General features: G+C 37.2%; 1 protein-coding gene across 1 annotated transcript; it reads right to left on the minus strand.

Annotated features, from left to right (window-relative positions):
• Positions 1–757: 757 nt before the first annotated feature.
• LOC144433174 (uncharacterized) lies at positions 758–11,530 on the minus strand. Its single transcript, XM_078121483.1, has 18 exons — positions 11,253–11,530; positions 10,618–10,742; positions 10,191–10,448; positions 9,642–9,807; positions 8,912–9,082; positions 7,927–8,213; positions 7,270–7,413; positions 6,831–6,926; positions 6,012–6,212; positions 5,214–5,469; positions 4,591–4,739; positions 3,944–4,105; positions 3,438–3,599; positions 2,953–3,120; positions 2,267–2,428; positions 1,710–1,832; positions 1,322–1,450; positions 758–858 (listed from the first exon to the last, which is right to left on the minus strand). The coding sequence occupies exons 1-18, from the start codon at positions 11,528–11,530 to the stop codon at positions 758–760; spliced, it is 3,138 nt and encodes a 1,045-aa protein (XP_077977609.1).
• Positions 11,531–11,958: the final 428 nt, after the last annotated feature.

Here is an 11,958-nt window from a genome sequence, read left to right on the forward strand (position 1 = left end):
AGTGGTTTTGGATAGCTTGTGATAGCAAGACAACGGTAAATCTTCAAGCTATTGTTTAGATAACTAAGATGATAAAGACGGTAAGAAGAGAGACATGATTTCATCTCACTTACTTGGAATTTCTTAGAAATAACGGTCCCCATGATCAAGTAGTACATCACCAGGAGATGCTGTACGGTTCTTGTAACCTGATCTTGGAGTCGTGTTGTCACTTCCGTTTGCACTTGTTTCGTCACTGTATATGGGATTGTAATGATAAATTTCGCTGAATGATTCTACCTCTTCCATCGTATCAAGTGCTTTGTAATTATCCTCTACGTCATCTGCAGACCAGTCAAAGTCCATGACGGCTTCTTGGGTTTCCCAGCCAGGATGCTTTTTGGAGTCAACACTACAGCTGTGAAAAGAACATAGTGGTTTGTGAAGACAAAAGACTTGGAATTGAAAATGTACGATCTTCACAACTAAAGCAATTAAAGGTCCAATCAAGTGACATTATACTTAAATTCATACTGAAAAAATACCAGTATTACAAGTGATTTCCTAACATCCTTTATAGCAACAGTTCCCAAAATGGCTGCACACACCAAATTTCATACCTGTGGTATATTTGTGGGTAAGATATTGCTTTTAAATGAAAAACTTTTCAAATACCTGCTGTGCTATGATGACAACAAAGAGGTCGCTATAGTTCTCATACTACACTATTTGTTATCTATTGGACACAATACAATCTTAATGATATACAAAGTAGTACTTACTGTCTGTATAGTAGTAATATTATAACAGCGATTACCAAGACTGCTGATAAACCTCCAGCAACAGCACCAATGATGATTGCAACCTCTTGATCTTGCGCTGTTGACATAACAATATAATGTTCATTAACTATAATTTTTTTTAAACATTAATTAAAGTAAGGCACATACATTTTTTTCACATACACGTAACATGCACTTTTGTTACTATGTACTTTTGACATGTGACATTTTTATGTCATCTGAATGCACGAAATTAAGTAAAACGTGTTCATATTTAATCTCTTCAACATTATGACGTGACTGTTTTGAGAGTACTTTGTCAATTTGATCATTTTCATATAGGAGAATTTCAGATCAGAATCCTGGAAACTGGCAATGAGACATAACATTTTATCTTGAATCTGAAAATCAGAGGTTTCAGCATCTAATATCTAATGAGTTCTGACAGCATGTCGTCTGTCTGAACCTACGTTTATAGATAATCAAATGTCGTACCATTTTGCAAGTTCATGAATGAATTAAACAATATTTATGTTATGCTATATATAGTTAGTCTATACCTGCAGCACCTACGGGCAACCTTTCTTGACAGGTCTCACCAGTGTATCCTTCATTACACTCGCAGAATGGATCACCATTTGCATTTTTCAAGCAGGTGGCTTCATCAGAACAGAAACCATTGCATTTGTCTGTAGTAAGAGAACAAATGCATTGTATTATCACAAAGACTTCGATTCAGTTGTCTAATAAAATGGTAAAATGTTGATTGGTGTGTATTGGTGTGTGTGTGTGTGTGTGTGTGTGTGTGTGTGTGTGTGTGTGTGTGTATGCTACCCAATAGAACCGTCGCCTAATGCACAGCACATTTGAACAGCAGACATCCGTATGTCTCGAACAACCAAAATGCTAAGCATTGATTAGTAGTGCATATTTATTTGCATAACTTACCGACACAGGTCCTTCCATCTCCTGAGAATCCAACTAAACAGGTACATTCATATCCTGGCACAGTGTTACTGCAGGTAGCGTTCTCATGACATTCGTCTGTTCCAAGGCGGCATTCGTGGGCATCTGAAATAGAGGGCGCCATGCAGGGTTATTACTTTTTCTGAGGTAATGTCTTGTAAATTAGCTGTGATAGTCAAGACAATCATAATTTTGAACAAATAAAGGATGTACCTCAAATTCTGAAAGATGTTTATTTCCGAGAGATAATATAACCATCCTGAACATAAGACAAACAATAATCGTATGTTTAAAAGGGTGCTTCTATGCAATACCAATGAACGCAAACAGGGTATTTTTGTAAGCCTTGTTTACAATGCGTCGTGTTTTTTCTATACCAAACAATGGTCACATTAATATACTTCACAACAAGAAAGATGCAGCTTTTTGACTCAAAACTGAAATTTCTACTAGATGAACATTATATACATCTTACACACCACACCATACTAGAATAATTTTAAAGCAGTCATTTTGTAGAGTAGCATGCATATACTTACCAACACAATCGCTGATATAGAGAGCGCCCTCTCTGTCAGTTGTGTATCCGTCAGGACATGATACACAGGTTTCTTGATGAGTGAAGGGATTATAAGTTCCAACAGGACACTTCTCACATGCATTGGTGTCCACGTTATAGTACCAACCGATATTGCAGAATACTAAATTATTACAAAAAAATGACCATATTAATATTACCATTCAAAACTGTACACAATTTTTAAATATAATGTTGACATTCTCCAGCTCCCATGTATCCAAGGGGCATAAGTAACATGGGTATAACATTTCGAATTGAGATTATATTCATGAAAAAACTGCACATATACATTTTGACGTGTTAGCTTTGTATCTCTAGACCCTCTTTACAACCGAGTCTTCCCTTGTGCATTGGCCTATCCTCTCTTGTTGAACAGAAAAAACATGACAGATAGCAGAAGTGCAGCAGGTGTGTGTTTATATATATATATAGGTTAACACTATATATATATATTGGTGTCTGGAAGAGCTATGAGTATGATACAATTGTCCTTAAATTGGGTTTTGGTTTTCGGTTGCACTTTGGTTAGGTGATGTTTTAGGTATTAGGTATAAGGTCAATGTCAAACCTGAGGTCAGACGTTTCATGGGAGGGAGGAGGGCACCATACAGTAATATGGAAATGCTTAGTAGTGTAATTACTTACATATGTTACAATCATCAACTGAAGTGGAACCAGTACCATTGGTAGTAAAACCAAATGGACAAGGCATACAGGATGGCTGTAGTGATGGATCTGAACGGTAAGATCCTTTCTGGCATGGTTCACAGTCTCCACTGACTCCAAGCTGAACTCCAATAGAGACACAAACCTCTGTGAACAGAACAAAATGATGACAACAACTGTCAATCTGTACTACATGTATATACTATTTGTTGTTCCTCTTTCTTTCAAAATCACCATGAATTTTGATCAACTGTGTAAAAGTTTGACAAATATTGAAGCTTTGATTCCTAGGTGATTAAGAAAAAGAATAAAAATCACTGATAAACCTTGATTGTGAATTCATTATGAATTTAATATCTCCTACTTTCTTTAAATAGATCTGCTGACGTTGATGAAGTTACAAAAGCTTTATTGTAATAGCAATAATCTGAAATACATCATTGGTCTCTTAAGTGTACACTCACCCTGGCATTGAGATTCATTGGTGGCTCCCACTGACGGAGTAAGGGTACCTTTTGGACAGGTGTTGCACACAAACTTGCCCTCTCTGTCTTGCCAGAATCCCCTCCTACACGGCTCACATTGTGATGTGCTGTTGTCATAGTAATTGCCTGGATTACATCGATCTAAAGACAAAACACAAACATGTCTATTATACAGCAACATGTGGTTGCACAATTGGTAGACTACCGTATGCTAACGATACAGTCACTGATGGAAATTTCACTATGTATGTATGTATGTATGTATGTATGCATGTATGCATGCATGCATGCATGCGCATGCATGCATGTATGTATGTATGTATGTATGTATGTATGTATGTATGTATGTATGTAGTGTGTGTATGTATGTATGTATGTATGTATGTATGTATGTATGTATGTATGTATGTATGTATGTATGTATGTATGCAGGGAGGGACAGAGGGAAGGAGAGAGGGGGGAGAGATATATTTCAAAATACTCACCATAGCACTGTTCTACTGATGACGATCGCTTTCCACGAGTAACACCGTTATCTGGACAAGCATTGCATGAAGTCTGGCCATCCAGTCCTTGGTAGAAACCTAACCCACACACGGAACACGTATTCAGCTCTGTATCATGATACTCACCAGCTGGACACGACACTGTGGAAGGAATTCAAAACAAATCATTATTCAAACTTTAGAAATTAATGAACAAGCTTGTCACTAATTTCATCGCCTAGTTCCTTCCCTTTTCAAATATAACCTACAATGAGAAGATATATCTACAATGGGACACATAGTGTTATATTTCTCTATTTATTTTAGCTTTTCAGCACTGTCACCCAACATTCAAATGAAAAGTCAAAATAATAACAATAAAAATAATTAGCTTTTTGGAATTAAGCTAACAAAGACACACAAACATATCCACCCACCCCACACACTCATTTGAGATATTCAAGGTACTGTTATCATAGTGGCTCCTGCACAATCTCACAAGTATATTATTTGCAAGTGTGTGTGTGTGGGGGGGGGGGTGTTATATGTAAAGGTTTCAGGTTTAAGAACAAAATGAAACTATATATAGTAATTTCTTTGACTGCATGGACTTATAATTTAATTATTGCATCAGTGGGGTTTCTTACCACAGTCCTCTCCAACCAGAATACTTCCATTAGGGCAAGTGACAGTGTTTTCAACCTCCAGTGTGTCTGGGTTCACGGTGTAGTTTGGGTTGTTGAATGTTCCATTCTTTACAGCATCCTCAATCACCAGTGCAGGATCAATAGCAGTTCTGAAATATTGATTCAAAGTTGAAAGGTATTACATGGTATAGGTTACTCAGTTAATCACAGAGCACTGCTGCTTTCTTTGGTATCTGAACAATGCGAAAAAATATCCCTGATTTTAAATTCACTTCTACAGAATACTAAGGGACAAAGCTCTTAGGAAGCGGTACTATGAGGTGATGATACCACCAATTTGAGTGAGGGCGCTGTATTCTCAATTTCCAGTCTGGAAAGGCCTATTGTCAAAACAATTGGCATTAAGACCTTGGTATATACGTTGCCAGAGACACATACATAACACAGGTACACGTTGATAGAAGATGCAATTGTTAATTCTCGATTAAATCATTAACCTCTAAAACAAAGACATTGTCCCCTTTTGAGGAATTGTGAATGGCGGGACATGCGCATTGTAAGCTAACAAGACCAATCTGAATAAACATCGATATTGAACAATTACAAACGGTTAGACTACTTACGCATTTGTGTCAAAGTTGAAGTCGATTACTATCGGGGTTGTAGTTTGTCTTCTACGACGAGTGGTACTGCTAGTATCACACTCAATCACCAAATTATCAAAGTTACATTCCCCACCACAGATTCCAAACAAGTTATTCAGGTAGTTGATAGTGTCAATGAAGGTCTGGCGGAGCTGCTGAATTGTACCAGGATTACACTCACTAGGAGATTCATACGACATTTTACATTTTACTCCTCGTTGACTATTCCCTGGAACTATATGTAAGAAACGACAAGTGCTCAATGCTACAGATCTCTAAATAATCTCATTTTGGAGTATCAAAAACTATATTGAGCAATACTACAGAAATCTCATAAACTTGGGCATAAAATAATAAACTATATGAACACATTTTATCACAGACATCTATCTAGTAAATCAGGGACAGGGAATGGCTTATTCATTATCCTTACTGCTGGAAATGTGTAGGATCAAATGCAAGTAAATGTATAAGCTTATGACGTCATAAAAGTACAGGGAGTATCAGAATGACAAAAAATTTAAAATAACACCGAGGCAATTGCCATAATCCACCTTTAATCCGCCTCTCTCTCTCTCTCTCTCTCTCTCTCTCTCTCTCTCTCTCTCTCTCTCTCTCTCTCTCTCTCTCTCTCTCTCTCTCTCTCTCTCTCTCTCTCTCTCTCTCTCTCTCGAACTATTTGATGAACCTCTAGCATATAGAAATTGAAAAGAAGCTTGATATTTTCCCCGCATGGTCATTTGAAAAATGTTATTTTAACAATAAATTCGTCCTTACCAGCACATCCAGGGAATGAGAATATTTCGTCTGGGTTTTGAGGGTCGAATGTTCCTTCTGCTGCACAAACATAGTATGGAGGAGGCAGAACTGGAAACTTATATCCAGGGAAACAATCAATCTTACAGAAAATACCAGATGCCCATGAACCACATGCGGAGAGTCCCTTTACTGGTGGAGCAGGCTGATCACAGTCAAATGCTGAAATCGATAACATCAGCGGTTGAATGAGTTTAATCGATTAGCCAGGCAACCAGGTCACCAGCCAGTCAAACAACTGACCGTAAACTTGCTGACCGACCGACTGATTGATCGATCAACATCGATCGATCGATCAATCACTCAACCTATAATCAATCAATCTACCAATCAATTAATTAATCGATCGATCGATAAACCAAATAATCAATAAACCAACAACTCACTCACTCACTCACTCACTCACTCACTCACTCACTCACTCACTCAATCAATCAATCAATCAACTAACCAACCAACCTACCAACCATGAGACCAACCGAACAACCAGCCAACCAAACAAACAACCGACCGACCAACTAACCAAACAACCAACTAAACAAACAAACAAACAAACAAACAAACAAACAGAAAACCAACCAACCAAGCAACCAATCAGTCAGCATATGCATCGATTAAATGACTATAATAAGGACATATGAACATGTAGAAGAAATATAGATATTATGGGATATAAAGTTCGGGCAAAATTTTTAGCTTAGGTTATCAAAAGTTCAACTTTCAGGTAAATTGTGTATTTTTGAAGCTCATTTCTACTATAACTGTAAAAATGTTACTTACGTAGAACGTACAGTTGGAAATTACATTGTGCTGTATTACCAGCAGCATCATATGCCACATAGCTGACCAGGTAGGTACCCCAGGCAAACGTATCCCCTGAGAGCAAAAGCATGATTTTATTGAGACATCTAGGAAATTCAATCATTGAAAGTTCCAACTTCAACAATTATTGCAACATCAAAATTAAACACTAACTCACAGCAAATTCTAGAACAAACATTTCTAATATATACCAGAACACTTCTGAATTGTGGATTTTGAAGTGAACAGTCGAAAATGTTACCATTTTCAAGTTTTTGTTTGGAACGAATGTTTAATTCGCTGAATCTGTCACTGAAGACTTATAAGGTTTGCAAAATGTTTTTTTTTCTGAATATTTTGTGACATCCTTTGATAGTAAGAAATGGTATTGAATGACGTCATTAACAGTCTGACTTACCATTGGTATAACTTTGTGTGACGTTGACAACGCCTACGTCATCAGTGAATATTGGATCCTCCCACACACCGACCGTTAGACTAGATTCGGCATTAATGATACGGGTATCGTTTGGACAGAAGACAACTTCTGGTGGGCTTTTGTCTGTAAAATAAACAAACAGTTACCAATTTGACAAACAACAAAACGTGGGCACGATATTCACATCCACTTGGGTGTATAATACAAATCATAGCGATAGTTATTTGTTGAAGAAGCAAAAGTCAATTGGCATTATAATGACAATGTATGCAGCGTTTGAATGACAGATATATACTTGGCATTTTAAACAGATAGTCAAGAAATTGTTTAATGATACACATTGTACATGTACGTACATCAGAATTGAAATCGTTCTAGTTGTATCCCTAGTCTAGCTGCTGGACCTCGGGCTTTCGTCTGGTAGATATGAGGGCGGGCTATCGCCTTCACTAGCGACCTCCAGAAGCCTTCACAGTGAGCAGAATAACCCAAGGGGTCTAGTCATAATACTAGTTGCATCCCCTTCCATTTACAGAATAGATACAGGAGGGGGTGGTGAGTACAGAACAGTTAAATCAATCATAGGGATTCCATTCTAATATTGGTAACCACTCATTTTAAGCACTGCATACTAACCTGTCGGTTCACAATCGGGACCACTGCGACCCACTGGACAATCTGTGCTTCCACAAGCTGACGGTTCAACTATTAAAGTGTTACCGAACAGTTGTTGGTCCATTTGGACCCACATCACTACATCACCAAAATTACTGGTCGAACAATTGTTCGAAAAACTCTGGATTTCATTCAAAGTCAATATGCGGTTATATATGTTCATCTGCGTGACGTCACCGGTAAATGCAAAGTAGTTGTCAAGGTTACCAGTATCTTCATCATAACTTTGACCAAGAACAACATTACACCTGTAGAGGGGTGAACGTATTTGATAAGGTCATCTCATAATTGAAATCGAAAAGTATTTTGTAGAATTTTTAATTCATCAGAGTCAAAGGCGTTTGATAGCCATTATTACACTGGCCTGATGATACAAAAAACAAAACTTGCTAGAATCATTTTTGTAAAGTGGTAAGGCAAAATATAAAAAAAAAGAATTGTTTCCGATAAAATGCCTTCAGAAAATAGGGTAGGTAGGTCTGAATTGTACTTTACTTTACTTTACTTTACTTTACTTTACTTTACTTTACTTTACTTTACTTTACTTTAGATGTTCAAAAATCACTTCGACCCCAAGATAAGATACTCGTCGGTCACAATACTTCTGTGAGAGTTTGATGAGGTTTAACTCGGTGTACGTTTGCAGATAGTACTGATAGTCTAAAACTGGTTTCTGGTTTCCCTCTGGAATACGATTTTTTTTAAATGAGGCACAGATGAGGCAAACGCATGAAGGTGTACATGGAAAAAGAAGTAAATATTACCATAGCATTTTAACTTTTTGCATGCAAAAAATGTTTAGGGTCGGGGGCTAAATCTACGATCGGTCGAGTAATCGGGAACACGCTATTTTTTTATTGGCCTAAGAATCTGTTGAAAAGACGTTGAAGGAACTATAACTGATAATAAAACAGTCACGGTAATCCTTCAAAACATTTGTACTTACTTGCTAATTTCATTGACACTGGTGATGGAACCTTCTGACGTCATGACGGCGTCCAAATAGACTGTTGCAACGTTCGCAGTGACGACAGCAGCAACATGATGCCACGACTCATCATTGACGGAGGTGATGCTGTTATCAAGGACTAAGTAAACAGAGTCTGCTTTGTTCGCACTATAAAAGAAGGATATATAAGAGATTACGTACAAGGCAGGTTGAAGTGAAGATACCCTGTATAGGAAGATCATTCTGGACCAAACCAAATACACAGTACTGTGCATGTTATTCGGAGAAATTGATTTTGTATGAATGAATGCATTTTATTTCAATGTGGTGCATTGCAATTAAAATCTTGACTCTACTGTAACGTCTGATGTTAAAATGTCTTAATAGGAGCTACATTTGCTGACACCAGATTTACGTTTACCTTCCAAATCAAAATTACATAATCTGCCTTCATTGGTTAAAAACCTATATGGTATCAAAAGTTATATTGTTGAAGGTTCTTAACGCAAATATCAGCCATTTTCACCATGCAGACGTAGTTCTGTGGGTTAGATGGAGTTTCATAAATATAATTGGTGGTACTTCAGCAACAATAAACAAATCATTGGGTAGCATGTATGATAGAAATATCAAGTTTAAAGACGTCTTTCACAATGAGGAGAAAGTTGCGGAGAAAAGCAACTTTGTTTTTGTGTGAAACGAGAGGTTGTCTCATGTTACCACTTACCTTACGTCAACTGCAATAGTGAAAAATACACCTGGAGAACTGTCTGATGTAGAAGTGTATCTTACCCATACGGATACACTAAAATCCTTAGGACAGTCAAACACGGGAGAGGTCGCCATGGCCTCGTCTGTTCCGTCAAAGAACAGGTCAAAGTCACGTGATTTCTCTGTTGACCAAAACCACGGATTGTTTATTATAGTAAGTACCTTGTTCATCTTAGAATCAACAGTAACATAGATTGGTTTTCACAAACATCTTTATTGGTGTGAACAACTGGGGTAATGTTGTGTTCCATGAATCGATTATAGACTACTTCCTTCTACTGAAGTCGTGGCTATACTTGCTGAAAAATGAGATAGCATAGACTTGTATACCTATATTCTACAAAGGTCATGTAATAAGGTTAACTTTGGCAGGTAATAGTGTTTGTGGTGAAAAGCAATCTCGTTTAACACAGTATCCTACCAAAAGTCCTCTCATCAATAACATTTGCTTTCAGCTTACACTATTCATGCACTGTTCTCTATTTCACCAGAACGCAAGCCTTACCTTTGTCACAAAGTAATCCTTCATATCTCGGCTGGCATTCACACGTAAACTGCATGATTCCATCGTGACAGGTGGCACCATTTTGACATGTTACAGCACCATTACAATCATCAGTATTGGTTTGACAGTGAACCCCTTCAAAACCACCAGCACATTGACAATTATAGCTACCAATTGTATCCTGACACGTCGAATTGTTTTCACATGGAAATTCATCGCATTCATTTATATTTTCTCCACAAAGTTCACCTTCGAATCCTACAAAATAAAGCACATCGAGATTATACGTCACAAATAATTAAATCTGACAAATGGGCGATGAGGTAGTGCCATACACTAGTTACAACCAAGCCAATTTAACGAGAGATAGAATAGTCCTGGTCACAGATTTGTTTGAATACATTCTTGCAAAAGACAAAACACTTACCAGGCTCACAGTTGCAGGTGAATGCATTGAGACCGTCTATACACTCAGCTCCGTTTTGGCATGGATCACCGACGCAGTCATCAACATTTTCGTCACAGTCCTTACCAGCATAGCCAGTTAAACATCTGATTAAAAACATTAAAAATAACAATGATAAATCATTTAGCACATTCATGACGAAATTATCAAATAATATACATTAGCAACATATATACACGTAGCAATTCGTAATTTAGAACTAGTATAGACCATGTACTTTCCTGGCCTCAATTCATGTAATATTTCTATATATTACTAACAGCCAGTAATAATTTCTAAATGTGTCATTTTGAGAAGTGCAAGAGCATTCTAATAAATATCAATATATCGTTTCAAATGAAAGGACAGTTTGTCAAGGGTGACTAACACTTTGAGCAATTGTTTTCAACGATTTAAATATAAAGTACTGAGGGTTTAGGTGTTGGCTATTACGATATTATTTTTACTTTGAAGAACAATGCTACAACTTAGCCTGATTGCCAAAGTTTGACATTGTGAAAGCTGACTAGCCATTGTGATAACTATGATATGTTGTCTCTTAGCGGGGATAGTCATACACTATAAGTGAATTGAATATACAAAGTCAAACCACTTACTGGCACATGTAGTCATTGATCAGATCGGTACAGTTACCACCATTCTGACAAGGAGCTGGGACACATTCATCGATATTTTCCTGACAGTTAGTTCCAGTGAATCCAACAACGCAGCTACATTGATAGGCATTCAGTTGATCTAAACATGTGCCACCATTCTTACATGGATTTGAACCGCATTCGTCGATTTCCTCCTGAAAAATTTCAAATTCAGTCAATCTTACATATACGACAATATACGACAGCGTTCGATAACTTTGCTCCAGGAGTAAATTCATAGCATGTACTTGCCTTTAGTATGATAACATTGGAGTTTAGCTTTGTACTTACTCTTTGAACCAGACAATTTGCTTAATGTGTAAGAATGGTAAACTCAAATGATGTAAGATCTTTCGCCTGTTTTATTAGCACATTGTTTTATATGGTCAGGGGATTTTTTTTATTGTGTCAATAAATCTGCTAGAATCTGAAAGTCAAGAGTGTAATGTTATAGTACTACAGTCCCTCGCCTACCTTACCAATAACAAGGTGGAGGTGAGATAACTGTGAACACACTATTCGAAGGTTGCTTTTGAAGAAAAAGAAATTCTGTAAATGGTTAGAATAATAAGAGTCTATGCCCCTTCATCAAATGTGACAATTCTGCAATCCAAGTCTGGACTGAAAATACATGAAACTTATAAATCAATTGATAGGTCTTCACTAA

Source organism: Glandiceps talaboti, chromosome 3, assembly GCF_964340395.1.
Source record: "Glandiceps talaboti chromosome 3, keGlaTala1.1, whole genome shotgun sequence".
NCBI lineage: Eukaryota > Metazoa > Hemichordata > Enteropneusta > Spengelidae > Glandiceps > Glandiceps talaboti.

What these genes read in the sequence shown, in the direction of transcription:
- LOC144433174 (XM_078121483.1), bottom strand. Translation starts at nt 11,530, where the DNA reads ATGAATTTACTCCTGGAGCAAAGTTATCGAACGCTGTCGTATATTGTC. An exon ending in CACACAAAGTTATACCAATG is followed by an intron (nt 6,927 to 7,269) that starts GTAAGTCAGACT and finishes TTTTGCTCTCAG; the next exon opens with GGGATACGTTTGCCTGGGGT. An exon ending in TCTGGTTGGAGAGGACTGTG is followed by an intron (nt 4,106 to 4,590) that starts GTAAGAAACCCC and finishes TTCCTTCCACAG; the next exon opens with TGTCGTGTCCAGCTGGTGAG.